The following is a 14978-nucleotide window of genomic DNA, read 5'->3' on the forward strand; positions in this document are numbered from 1 at the left end:
CTAATGAGCAATATTTTTGCGCACCTTTCTTGTGACGTCGCATATGCAAAATAAGTCCTGTTCATTCGACCATCTGTACGATGAGCCCGCGCAATTGCATAGTAACAAGGTTAGCGTCCACATCAACGAAGCTTGTCCACGCACTTTTTGCATGAGATGTGTTGAGATGTATCGCCTCCAAAAATTGCACCTACATTTTTGAAATTTTCGCCAAGAATGGACCGGATCGACAAGCGGTTTTCGGGGAAAGGTATGCCGCTAGGCCCACTTGTATACCTTTCGATTTTGACAGTGACTTGCCTGCATTTCGTCGCTGTTGGAGGACAGATTTCATCAACATCCCCTTTAATGCAATCCGTGGATGCGTCGAATTACAGGTAATATTGATATTGCTCTTTAAATTTAGAAAGTTGTTAATTTCATTCACTGTCTATTTTGTTTTACCTTGTATACGGCACCTTAAACAAATAATTAAAATTCTTCATTTTAAGTGAATACAGGATGAGTAATAAAATAAAAATACGAAACCCAAATGACAGGACCAATATTTGAATGACATTTCGCCTGTAGCACTTTCAAAATCTAGGATATGAAAGCCCAATCAGTGAGCTTTTATTAGTACAAGAATCATTCAAATCACTCATGTACTATTGAATTTACGGAATTTTGAGCACAACCACCGTTTTTAAAGTTCTGTCCACGGATCACCAAAAAGGTAAGTGTTCTTTCAGCAAAACGAAAACAATTAACATTCTCACCCTGTATAGGATCTTTAGTATTTAACCCAAAGTAAACCTAGTCCGAATATCGCTGAATTGTCATCAAAAAGCTTACTTAGGTCAAACATCTTACTGGTACTTATCACCACGTGATATTATTCCATCTGGCTTGCTGTCATTTTCGAAGGAATCAAGAAAATGCAGACCTACACGATATCCAATGTTTAGTCAATTGACTGATTTGTGAAAGTGCTATCGTCCAAATCGTTTTTCGTGATCAAAAGGTTGTGCATTGTTTTTCACTGTTTTCTCAAAAAGTGCAATATCAACTGAGCTGAAACTTCAACAGGTTAGGTTTTGAACGTTCTTCTTTGGATTTTGAGTAGTGTTATTATTGGAAACGAACAACTTTCATGCACTAAAAGAAAATGCTTTTAACGCCATAAAGTGAATGGCACAATTTTTGGGACCGATAGGGAAAATATTCGGGGGAATTGTGCCCTTGATGATTTGAAAAAAAATATATAAGTAGAATAACATGCAATTTCAAAATGGCTGCCATTGCTTGTTATTCTAATAATAATAATAACTGTATTTATATAGCGCCTTTTCCAAAGGATACAAAGCGCTGGGGGAGAATGCAACCAAAGACAGGTAAATGAAGTATATGAACAAATGAGACCCATTATGCAGCACCTTTTTTGCTACGTGCTGCGGCGCACATCTACCTATATAAAGGACAAATCTGCAGCAGACAAATGTCTATCTCATGACACTCTCTGACTGTGTGCCAAATGCCATGCTTGTATCATCAAAGGCACAATTCCATCACCTATCTGCCGTACTGAATGTTGAATTATACATGTCAGTACCAGCATTTTACCATCAAATATTCACAACGATTTTGTTATGAGGTCAGCGATTAACATAATGTTTTTAATATTGTAATGTCCAGCAAGGTTTGTGTTAAAGCTGCTAATTAAAGGTGTAAAAATGTGTATAATTCTGAGAAGGGTAGGGGCGGGGCTAGGAGGGAGGGGCTTGCATCAATGAGTATTGCCTTCTGAGCAAAAACAATATATACAAACAACACTCTAATGGGTAAATTTAGACAAACAAAACAGACACAACTTTAAAGTTAACAACGATTATTATCTTTCAAATAATTTTTATAGACCATACGTGAATTTTAAAAAGGTTTTGTCTCAAAACGATTACAGAAACGCATAGCCTACAATTATAAAAAAAGACGAGGATTGTTTTTTTTTTTTTTTTTTTTTAATCTCTGGACAGTACCACGGGGTTTTGGTAAATGTGACCAAAAAAAAAATCAAATTGTGTCCGCGTTCGATATATAAATTTTATTACTTTGTATTACCATCTAAATTTTGAATATCATCGTTAAAATTGATAAGGCAACGTCTGTGACATGAATATTTGTTCTAATGTGAAAATAATGAGGGTCGTGGGAAATATATGTCATCGTAAAATCCCCCCAACCCCCCTCCCCCCTTCATACTCCTAATAAATATGACGAACTATCATGTGCCCCAGTTTGTCTTTCCCTGTTTGGTAATAGCTGCAACGGTGCAATGTTATTGTGTCCGCTGGCCGGAAAAAAACCTATTTCGGCGCCAATTTTATTCTTCACCTGTCCCCTTAGGGCTCCGTGTAGCAATTTAGAACTCAATTATCGACGTTTACGACGGTGTTAAGTGCTTGACTTCCATACGAGCAGTCGACAGTTGGAATTAAAAAGCAACGTACGTTTCAGTGCAGTCATTAAGTCGTCTCTGATAACATGCTGGTCGAGGCATGTCGATATTGAAGAAAGGAGAACAATTTTGAGCATGAAGGTAAAACTACCCTTGCACCGTTTTGTAGAAAACACACATACTCGAATCATCCTTGTGAAGTCATTTCTTTGTTGCCGTGTACTAAAAAAATTGAGTTGAAAATCTAGTTTCAAAATGCTCCTATTGTGACCAGAATTAATTTCCTTGGCTGAAATTCGGATTTAATATATGCCTTACATAAAATCCTTCAATTTGCGACATATACCTTGGAAATTTCTAGTTTTTTTTAGTAAAATCCATATATCTTTTTCGTGGTAATCTTGTGGAGACGTATTCATCTATAGAAATTGCCCTGTGGAGACGTATACAATCTTTTGTTCCCCATTATAATCATGTCTCCACAGGGTACCGTGTACCATGACATTACCATGTGAACACTACAGAACTACGATGGAATAATTATGCGACCCAACCCGACGGAATGGCAGAAAGCCAGATATATTTTTGTCTAATTGCCCCCATTCAATACATTATAAAAATCAATAGCAACATATTATATTTACAGCCATGTAAAATGTATGTATCTGTTTTGATATCGAACTGATATATTAAAATGAAAAGCACACTGATGGTTCCCCTCCAAACCGCGTTAAGAAAAAACCCGAGAAGTGACAAATGTCCTCAAGCTACAAATTACCTTGGGACTCATTTCGTATGATTTGGTCACAAAATTACTCTCGTCCTACATTATAATTTAACATAATGAGCTCGTTAATAAAATGCAACCTTGTGGGGTGAGTTTCCATGCCATGGTAACCACGGTGACTGGAAGTCAGGGTGACCGTAAGGTCATAACCAAATTCTGCTAAATGCACTTTAAAAATCTGTCAGATTTATCCAAAATCTGCCAAATTCCCCAGAATTACTCGAAATACACTATAAACACTTAAAATTTTATGCAGATGTTGTAATGTTGCCTTAATTAAGGTTCCAATTACATTATAAACAATCTATAGCCACATAAAAATAATATGAAATTGCGTAAATTTCTGGCAAAACGCGGTTGCGTCACGACGAAATCTGGTTCCCAGTGAAACTCGGCATCTAGACCAGGCAGCCTTTCCAATATTGCAAGGGTTTGTTTGAAAGATTGAAGCTTTTTTTTTAACGAACGTACCATTTTCCCCCCAAATTTGCTATGTTTTTCTGTCAAATAACCATTTGTGCAGAATTCTGCCAGAAATCTGCCCACAAAATCCATTCTGTCAAATTTTCTGTCAAACTCGTTTTTTTAACATAAAAATCTGTCAAAGTTAGCCGAAAATCGGCTAAAACGGTCACCTTGCTGGAAATTCAGCGAAGCTTGTCGGCTGCTCGGCATCCAATTCATCTCTGCTTTCACGCTATAATATTTTCCCTCGAGTGTTTATTTATACAGGGTGAATAAAAAAAAAGTGACCAAATGAGAAAACGATATTTTGAAATATGTGGCTAGCTCCATTTAATAAAAAATAACATAAGAATAAAGCTAGAAACTAGCTTGTCAGTGATTAGACCGGTTCTCAAGGGTGTCGCCCCCCCCCCCAAAAAAAATATAGGATTGATGAGTCCAAGCACTTTTCTTTCTTGTGTGAAGTTTTTGTTGGATTCCGTTCAGTGGTTTTGAAACAAAGGCCATTAATGTAACCCTTGTCCATTTCGCTTTATTCCAAGTTTGACAATTTTCCATCGGATTCGGTTATAACCGTTTTTCCAAATGAAGGCTATATAACGTATACAACGGACTATTTTACACCATTTCAAGTTTGACGTTTGGCTTCAATTGGCTTTTTGATTAAAACTAAATAGGAGGAATAATTGTTGACATTTCTCATTGTTGACTGCGGCTAGTTGCTATGTACATAATAGTATCTTCTTTAATTATAACAAAGGAGTGTCTCAAACACCTGTTATAACAGTTCAAAGACATGCAGGCAGGGGCGAGCCTGAGAAAGCAAACACATCGTGTATACGCTCTGAATTTACTTGTCAGTGATTAAACCGTGACATTGATTAGACCGCGATTGTGAAATATGGAATGTAGCAAAATGGACTTACATTAATGGCTTGCTTCAAAACCATATTGCATGAGTTCTCATAGCACGGATAAATTTCAGTTATCCTTTTTTTACCAAATGAGCGCATGGACATGCTCGTTTAACATATGCTACGCTGGTGTGTCAAATCTAATTGCTTTTGAAGGAACATATATTTTTAACTCTTACTCTACTGATTTGAATTCCCTGAAGCCAATCTAAATTAATTGGTTTTTCCGTTTCAGCGTGCAGAAAGCTTTCAGCATCGAAGACGTTCTAGCCCAGTATTCAGGCAAGTCGACGCGCCCGAATGAGAAAACTGGTATTTACGATCTAATTCACGTTCGTGTGCATTGTGTGTTTGGAGTTCTCTGTTTTTGTTCATATTAATTCTGACTCGTCAGTTGCATGATCCATGGTGATCCTCTTTCCTGCCTTGTCAGGGCTGTCTTTCCTCTGCCTTTGTGGTTCCGTGTTCAGCATCACCCTAGATTTTCCTTGCACCCTTACTCCTACACTCAACCAAAAAAGAAAATCCCCGCCTTCCAATACTTTTCTGTCTAACTCAAAAACTACAGAGCACCTCTCGCTCAAATAACAACTAATCAGTACAGAAATTCCTTAGCAATCCAGCCATACTCTTTATTTGGCCCAAAACAGTGATAATGTGTACGAATTTGTGACAGATGCTACCGAAAACAGTTGCAGTTTTGTACACGTGCAAGTTGTGGTTCACACTCACCTTGCTCGTATCGTCACCGACACCACGAAGTAACACTCCACCGTGTTAAACCATATTTTTTTCGATTTTCAGTTTTTTTGATTTTTTAAACATTTTTCATCAAGGCCTACCATTGCACGAAGTTTCAAAGCTTCAAGAGCTTTACTTTAATAATTACGCTAAGTATCCATGGCAACTTTTGCGCAAAAGTGACAATTTTCGTTTTCACGAAGTAACACTCAAGTTCCATTTACCATTGCAATGCATGGCGCGCACTCTGCTCATAAGTGAGCAAAAACGTTTTCACGAAGTAACACTCATCTTGTAATAATTTGTACGAGCGCGCGCGCCCTGACCTGAAGTTGCACTTTCCTCGTGTTGAATACATTGAAGAGTGTTACTTCGTGAAAACGAAAATTTACAGTTTCGCAGCCTTTCCGGTTTCACGAACTAACACTCATCTTTTTTCTCTTATTTCTTGTTTATTTAGTACACAAACGGGTGAAAAACAGCAGATTTAATCAATTCAATTCATCAAAAGTCCTCAACGAGAAACCCAACTGAAAATACTCTGTCGTTTTGACGCAAAGTGTTGTTTTAGAAGGCGTTCAAATTTTGTAGCCGTTTTCTCCGATTGCTAGTTTTTACTGGTATGTAGACGGGTGTTACTTCGTGGTGTCGGTGACGGTATATACAAAGTTTTTTTTGATACCATTTGTCATAAATTGCATAATTTTGCATAAATCAGGAAAATTGCACTTTGGGTTGCCGAGAAAAAATTGTCATTTTCCATCCTGTAAGAGATTTTCACTGTATACCTATTTTTGCATGTCCTAATCCTCACAAACAACACAGCACATAATGTGACAAGAGTACAGCTCCATTTGATAGAAATACCTTTTATTTTCCACCTGACCAGGTATCTCATCCTTTTTGGTCCTATTTTAAACCTTTTCAGCATCATAAATATGTCAAAATATTAAAGAAATTGAACAAATGAAGGGTAACTGCACAGTAGGCTTACAGTAAAATGTTTCACTTTTTGAAGTGCTTGTGTACAGAATGAAAAATGACTACTGTTACATAATTGAAATTACTTAGCAACCCAAAGTGCTATTTTCATGAGTTTTCTTCAGTATTTGGAGAAAAAAAATCTCTCAGCTTTTATCTGATATCCAAAAAAAACCCCTACCGATCCCGTTTTTTTTAAAAGGCAAATGTTGGGGTTATCCTGTACAGTTCTTATATCATTTTTCCCTTGGGAAAGATCGTGCTCGTATCTAATTCGTATCCAACATTTTCTTAATAATGTCCCAAACTTTGTTTTGTTTCCTGCATTCGATTTCTTGATGAAATGAGCCACATATCATTCTGTTTATAAAGCTAAAGGTTTCTTGTGGTCAAACATCGTCCAGTTTGTACAGCTAATCGAAGGAGTTCAGAGCGTGTAGTTCGTGCCCAATGATGAGGCACTTGTTTTCCGCACCTGTTTAAATAATTAATTGACCTGTCGAAGGTGGATCCACAGTCACTAAATGACGGGTACTAATGGCCACTGACAGCGCTTGTATCCTTCACCAACTATAATGACTGGTTTAATTTCTTTCTCTTATAATAAAGGCCGTCCCGACGACGTTTACTGCGCCTTGACAGAGATTAATCTTGACGCTGTAGACGAAACAAAAATGGTATGGAAAATTCATCCATTAATTTATTTATGGCACTTATACACGTAGTTGGTGAGTAATGTGACGCATGCTCTTATGTTTTGATCAAGGCAATTTCAAACCTCTTCTATCGCCATGGTCTAAGCAGACTCGCCGATTAATTATGCAGGACAACCGCATCTTGACCTCTAGATTTGGACCAATCTCCGGGCGCTTTCTATATCAGGTCTTCGGTCATTCACCCATTGCGGGGATAAAAAACCCTGTGTCACGCGCTCTGTATCATGTTACGCGATATGTGCCCAGCTGATTTTGTATTACATAACACTGCATTCGAATTGAACAATCAAACCATTAGCCCTGATTTAAATTTGGGAATGAAATGAAGTCACGATTGGCTGGCGCGCGGCTTGCATATCTGCATGTTTAGACATATCAGACGTTATACAGGAGACTTGCCTCCGTGGATAACAGGTGATACTCAAGACTATATCAAACCATTATGTGTGGCGGGGCGGGGGGGGGGGGGAGGGAAACTAAATTACACCCCCAACAGCACAATATTTGTATAGTATATTCGAAATACGCAGTGGATAGACATGGAACAAGTCTAGGTCACCCCAACTCTCCTTTTCTGGCCGTTGATGGGGTACTTGTGTACGGACCCCATGACTCTGTAAAGTGTCAGTCATGTCATGTCACAGCATAAAAAGGTCCCGCGTAAGATTTGACCCGTTATCCGGGTCCTATGGGGCCTGACACATTTCCGGGTCAAAATGACAAGTCCGGGTCATAACACTTTGCCAGGTTCAAATGACAGTTTTCCTGATCAAAATGACACTTTGGCCGGATCAACATGACATTGTTCCGGCTCAAATGACCCGGACAATTAGTCAAAGTTGTTTAATTTTGAACCGGATCCGTGTCAAATCTGACCCGAGTTGAGAACCCCGGATTTTGGATCAGATCTGAGCAGGGACCTTTAAGAGTGTGTACCACAACTCACGACGATTTCTCTAGGAGTTCAGGATCACCGCTACCCTGGGCCTGGCCTGGGCGGACCCCCGTATCCAGAGCCTTCTCCCCGCCAACTCCGACACCATCTACTCCATCCGCGGCGCCGACATCGACCGGATCTGGCTGCCGGACCTGTACTTTCCGCTGCTGAAGGATGGAGACTTCCACAAGATCACCTCGACCAACAGGGTGGTGAGGGTCAGCAAGCACTTATATCCTGGGGTGTTCTATAACATAAGGTAGGTGGCATTCGTCAACCCAGTTTGCTTGTATGTCCTTGTAAGTCAGATGTGTCCGGGGGCCGAGGGGTGTGAGCACATGTGTGCCACTCCCCAAGGGGTACGTAACAGGTGAAACATTGGTGTTTCCTTTTTTCCGGAGGGGGTGTGAGTCCCCGTTGTGGAGATTGTGCCCCTCGATAGCTGAGTTCCCTCGCCGGGGTGAGCGCCTCCTCACCAAAGTTTAATCCTCTTCATGGTCGGGGAGCCTGAATTCTTTTAGGGGTATGATTTTATATTTGTGTTTATATATTTCATTTCATTCTGGTAATGCAACCATTGAGGCCTCAAAAGTGCGCTAGATGTAGCTCGAAAGCATGAAGAAACGTGTACAGGAGAGACAATGGGGAGAAGAAATTACAGTTTTAGAGACGGAAGGAAAAGCCCAGGAGAATATTCTGGGGAAAACTCACGGAATCAGGTAGAGACTGAAAACCCAATCCACATGTGGCTAGGGCAGGAATCGAACCCGCTCCATAGCGGCGGAAGGCGAGGTAAGTAACAACTGCACCAACCTGACTCCCCGTGATGGTTTCTCTTTGAGGATGTGAGGTCCTCCTCAGTGATGCCCTTAGGGGTATGAGTAAAAAAAAAGAAGGGTGTGTGCCCCTCTGAAGACTTAGACGAGTGTGACTCTCCCCTGATGATTTAGAGCCTATGAAGGGCATAATGTACCCTCAAACTAATTAGGCCCCATGCACTTTGTTGGGTTGAGAGTCCCTTCTAGGGGTGCCATGCTTAGGGCTTCAAAGGTTGTGAGTCCCTTATCGAGCCCCCTCCCCATAAGTCTGAGAGGCTTGACTTAGAACGTTGCGTTGAGCCCTTCCTGGTGATGGGTGTGTGCCCTCACTGTTAGGTACTGTGTTTTCCCTCTGAGTGGGTTAACCTACCGAGGATTCAGCTAAGAGTCAGAGGCGTGGTGTGAGGTCCTCTTTAACTCCTTCAAGGCATGTGTTCCCTTCGGAGGGGCAATGAAGGATATGAGCTACACCTGATGAGAGTGAGTCCCCCATGTTGGCGTCATAAGGGGTTAAACCCAAATGTGCGATTGCCTTCTGAGGGATGTGAGTAATCTCCGAGGGGTGTGCGCTCCCCTTCAGAGCTCCCCTTCAGAATGGTAGTCCCATCTGAAGATTATTAGCCACACCAATGGTGTGGTCCCCTTCAGAGTTGTGAACCTCAAATACCAGGACACTAAAGCTCTACTTGTCTGAGAGTCACCTTCACCAAAAGAAATCACTGTCCGCTGAATCTACCCTTTCTCTGAGAAGAACCTGTCAACTTGACCAGTCGGTTCTAGTGAGCGGTCGATCCCTTACCTTCACCTTCTGCTTTTTTTTCATGGCAGGTTGACTCTGACTCAGTCATGCCACATGAAGCTCTCCAACTTTCCCTTCGACTCGCAGAAGTGTGACACCCTCATTTCAACGTGTAGGTTGATTTTTTTCTCCTTCCTCTTCATTTTGTTTTAATTTTTCATATGTATCTTTAGTCTGCAAAGTGAACGATTGCAACTTTCACCTAATACTCAATTCATTATTGGGTTTTGCCCCTCACTAATGTAATTCCTAAACGCTGTATACTCAAGTGTTTCCCAAGGGCTAGTTAATTTTACAAGCCTCCCCGGGTGGGACTCGAACCCACGACCTCCTTCTTGCTGGTGCAGACGTCTCAGCACTCGACCACTGAGCTTGGTGAGGTCGGCGAGCCGTTTCCAATCTGATCAGGGATGTATAGTCGAGTACATCACAAGTCCAGTCACAAGTCCAGTCACAAGTCTATTCACAAGTCTAGTCTCAACTAACAGTGTATGAACAATAAAAAGGATGCATTTTGCCAAAGCTCATTTAAATAGCTTGTGAGTTGAATTGGGACTGGAGGACTTGTGATGGACTTGCAGGGACTTGTGATCGACTGGACAACATACCACAACCCATCGCCAAACACTACGTTGCAATGTTTTCGTCAGTTTCCTATGACGATGGCGAGCTGAAGCTTCACTGGATGTATTCACAGCTCATTGAGACCGGGTCTGGTATCCAACTCAACCTGCCACAGTTCAGCCAACCCACAGTCAAGGCCACCGACTTCACTGTTGAGGAAATCTACCAAGCACAGGAGTCAGTGCAATTCAACGTCAGTACGTATCATTCTCAGTCTCACTTTCGACATTGAATTCCTTTACATTCTGTATTTTAAAGGATGGAAGAGATGAGATTCCCATCACGTTAAACTCTTGGTCATAGTCTTAGTTCGAGGACTCTTATACTGGTATCAAGGGCGGATCCAAGGGAGGGGGGGGGCAACAATGGCCATGACCCCCCAAAAACGAACCATTTTTTTTTTTTTTTAATGACGTCGCAATAAAGGCAGGCACTGCGTACACCACCATCTTTTCCTCCAAAAGACTTGGTTAAAGTGGTCAGAAATTGCCTCAGATCGCACCACATCAGAGCATCTAGAATCCAAAAAACCCACGCCATAATTTTTGGGACCCACTTTTTGGGAGACTGAATTTTTTTGGGCCCCCTCCAAAAAAAATTGTGTTCTGGGACCGCCCTTGACCGGTATTCCCCTCAGTAACATTCCGTCTTGAAACAAGACAGGTTTCGTAATGGATTCTGACCGCAGAGATAAGTGGTTAAACACCTACCACGTCTTAATACGTGGAACACCACACGTCTCCAAAAAAGAATAACAAGTTAGTTCAATCCAGTCACAAATAGAAGGGGAAGAACAACAATAAAGGAATACTTTGTCAATAGCTTCTAACTTTACTTGGGAGTGGGGGACTTGTGTTAGACTTCTGTTGGACTTGCGGTGACTGGTTAAGCATCAGAAGTTTATTAACGACAGTGCTGTTTCGGGTCCTTATTCTTACGTAGCCTACACCATTCTCAATTTCTCCATCTGCCTCCATCGGTTGGGAGGCTTCTTCGTCCTGACCGACATGTTGACCTCCATCATCCTGAGCTTTCTCTCGTGGCTCAACTACTGGCTGGATCCGGACCAGGCGCCCGCCAGGATCTCGCTGGGGATTACCACTGTGCTTGCGGCCATCACGCAGGCAAGCAACGCATCGAAAAGGGGACTGCCGGAGCTGTCCTATATCACGGTAGGTTTCCAAAATTGAGCTAGTTCGGTTTACATGTATTTTGATATCTAGCAGCAGCTACTGACTAGTTTCCAGATCTTGCTTGTTGTAAAGTTCTGAAGTATATTGAGTAGAATGATTCTTAACAGATTGACGACCGACAACCAACCAAACGACCGACAAGTAACCGACCTATACAGACCAGATAACCGACCGACCAAGCCAACCTATCAGATACATATAAACAGATACATAGAAACCGACCAACAAACAACCGATCAATCCTCCCACTGACAGACCGATCAACTGACCAATCGTCTAACGGCAACCGGCAAAATGACCGACCAACTGTTCAACCAACTAACCCAACCAAGAACAAGAGCCATTAACCATTAAACCGAGAGAGCAACTGAACGACTGACCAGCCAAACGACCGGCAGATACAAAGAAACCGACAAACCGACCAACTATCGGCCAACCAAACGACCGACCAGTTGTTCAACCGACCAACCAACCGAAAAGCTTTTAAACCGCCAGCCATCTAAGTTAACAACAACAAAAACAACCGAGCCAGCAAACAACTGAACAATCAACAGAATGACCAACAGTGAGGCAGACTGCTGACCAACCGACCGACCACCCAACCGACTGACAGTAGGACAACCAGCGGGACACCGACCAACCGGCTATATTTATACAATCTATTGGCCCAGACCAACTGACCGGACTTGCCAACCGACCGGACATGCGTATATGACCTGCCAAACTTTGGTTAACCAGATGATCACCAAAATGATGGGATATCTTGCAAGAGAGATGTGAGGCAGCCAGATTAATTTTAATGAAGACAATTTACATAGGCGAATCATTTATTCCAAAAACCATTATCCATCATGCACCAGCAATGTCATGCAGTTCCACAACTGGCAACATGCTTCAGCTAAATCAACCCTATACATGGGAGGACAGATGCACGCAGACGTTCGTTCCTATCCAGAACATGTATGGACTATAAAACAAGTTACCAGACTCTTTGTTACATCGTCAAGTATCAAGGTCTTCAAAGACAGAGTCATAGAATTCATCAGACAAAGAGACCTCAGAGTACAACATAATGCTATACATATACATCTAATGACCACTCCGATCTCCCTCGTGGCTTTATGGATTATACAGGATCTGTTGCCACGTGTTGAATCAAGATCAAGATTCAACCCTCCAGATTGACGATCGACCATCAACTATTAGAACCTTGCACGCAGTCACTGTACGTTCACGAATGACCCCTTCTACCGTTCAAAGCAACTGCTCCGTGACGAATTATCTGAACAAAAAGGTGGCACAGTACAATGTTTTTGCCATTGAAGGGGCATCCAGTGCTAGCGTGCTTGGGTTTAATAGTGAGTCCCTTTCACTATCAACTTGACAACTAGTCCTGTACCTTTATTTGAGATTTCAGGCTTTGGATGTCTGGCTAACCGCGAACGTGAACGTGACCATCATCGGCCTAGCCGAGTACGGCTTAGTTCACGTTCTGGCCGTCCGTGCCAGAAGACTAGAGGAGAGGCTGGAACGTTTGACAAAGGACAAGTACAAGCAACGCATGGCAGGCCAACCTCCACAAGATGAGGAGGTGAGTCTTCACACTTGTCGTCCCGTAATGTCTCTTCAGGGAAATAGTTGAATTTTTCCCACCGAATGCTTAATTCCCTTGTTAATTTGACTTAAATGATAAAAGGTAGGTTTTAGGGCAGTGTGGCCTAGTGGTTAGGGTTCGTGACTCGTGATCAGAGGGTCGAGGGTTCAAATCCAGCTTCTGCATGACCATTATGCTGTGTCCCTAGGCAAACCTCTTCACGTGCCTCTCTCTCTACCCAGAAGTTTGGGCACCGGCTTTAGCTGGGGAGTAACCTGCGATGGACTGGCATCCGAACCAGGGGCGAATTTAATGATATTCTCGGTCCAGTTTCTTCTCAAGGAAACCGGGTTAAACGCCGGCTTGATGGGCCGTATTCGCTCGCGATAGACTTTAAGGGTACACCTTGGATCTTATCTCCTCTTTATTCTGTAAAGAAGTGTGGTTCTGAAGTGTGGTTCTGAAAAGAAGCGAATGCTTGGGTGCTAAAGCCGAGAGAGTCAGAACCACACTTCTTCGCAGACTGAGATACCTGTATTTATTGGTGTGCCCGCAAAAAGGGGTCTCAAAGCCGAGCGGTTATAGCGTGGAGCTACGGAGTGGAAGGTTGGCGGTTCGAATCCCATTCGGACCAAAAACTGGTAAACTCTCTCTGACGACCCAAGAGTGAAACAAATTGGTACCTGATTCGTTCAGGGAAGGTGAGACGGCGAGAGGAGAGGACTGGGCACCGCCACTCATATGCCGCGCCCAAGACACAGTGGACCTCTAACATCCCACATACGGCCAGTAATGGATATGGGACCTTTTCCTTTACCTTACCCGTAAATTTGAAAAAATATACCTTTAAGCCATGAAAGCAACAAACCACATATCGAATAACTCATTTTCTCTCTCCGTATTTTGTCACCTCAGACGTCTTTCGTGTTGTGCCGCAGAGGACGTACAGCACCCAAAGATACCGACGAGGGGCAACTCATCAGCCAGGCCGCGGTGCGGTACCGACAGTGGGCCAAACGCATCGACCAAGGCATGCGGGTCGCCGTGCCGTCGTTTCTCGTGGTGTTCGTGGCCGCGTATGTCTCAACGTACACTATCTATTGGAATGGGGACGAATGTGCGCAATAGTTTCGGGCAATTAATGAGCTTCGCTAAAAAAAATTATCAATCAATTTTTTCTTAACTTTCGAGAGAGTGATAACTATAAACCTATAGACTATCGCGGTAGAATCGCGTCAACGCAACCAATGCATTGTCCAACCACATGATACAAATGGATGCGCGTGCGAAACAAACGCAAAATCTGAGACAAACACGTACAAAATTCCATGGGGTTGTCGTAAGGGGTGTGGCTTATTTGCAAACGGCGATAGGTCAATTGTATTAGTGTAATAAAACAGTGATATTAATTGATGAAACATTTAGAATTCAGCTGAACACTTTAACTTAGGCACTGCAGTACTTCTATGACGTATGATATAAAAAACTAATGAATAGATAATAAATGAATAAATTTGGAACAAAAAGTTATGTTCCTTGTTTTGAACATTAAAAAACACAAGAGACTTTGACAAAATGTTGGTTAACGTGACCTTGATCGTGTAAAGAATGTAGTATCCAGACGCAACTTCAAAGTCTATGGATAATCGAATGCATTTTCGAAGTATTTTCCAACAAAACTGGAAATGTTTCTCAGTCCCAGCTTCATCATATCTAAACATGTTTGCAATAATACTGACCTGAGATAAGGATGAAAAAAAGTTGCGTCAGGATGCAACATTCTTTACGACCTTTATAATTATGTAATCACGTGGATAATCACATGACGTAAATATTTTTAAACATTATTATATTTGATGTATCCAGAGGGCCAGTACCTGCACTCCATACAACCCGAGGACAGACAAAGGGAGAACAACAGATTCTTTGTTGCTCTCAAGCGTTCATCTTTTGTTGAAAACGGTCCTCGATCGTG

General features: G+C 42.0%; 1 protein-coding gene across 1 annotated transcript; it reads left to right on the forward strand.

Annotated features, from left to right (window-relative positions):
- Positions 1-216: 216 nt before the first annotated feature.
- On the forward strand, positions 217-14406 carry LOC119725124 (glycine receptor subunit alphaZ1-like). Its single transcript, XM_038196485.1, has 9 exons — positions 217-377; positions 4836-4912; positions 6932-6999; positions 7999-8234; positions 9622-9704; positions 10243-10413; positions 11159-11388; positions 12827-13000; positions 13919-14406. Exons 1-9 carry the CDS (start codon positions 217-219, stop codon positions 14129-14131), a joined length of 1413 nt encoding a protein of 470 aa, XP_038052413.1. The 3' UTR covers positions 14132-14406.
- Positions 14407-14978: the final 572 nt, after the last annotated feature.

The sequence above is a fragment of the Patiria miniata genome, unplaced genomic scaffold (genome assembly GCF_015706575.1).
Source record: "Patiria miniata isolate m_02_andy unplaced genomic scaffold, ASM1570657v1 HiC_scaffold_18, whole genome shotgun sequence".
Taxonomy (NCBI): Eukaryota; Metazoa; Echinodermata; class Asteroidea; order Valvatida; family Asterinidae; genus Patiria; species Patiria miniata.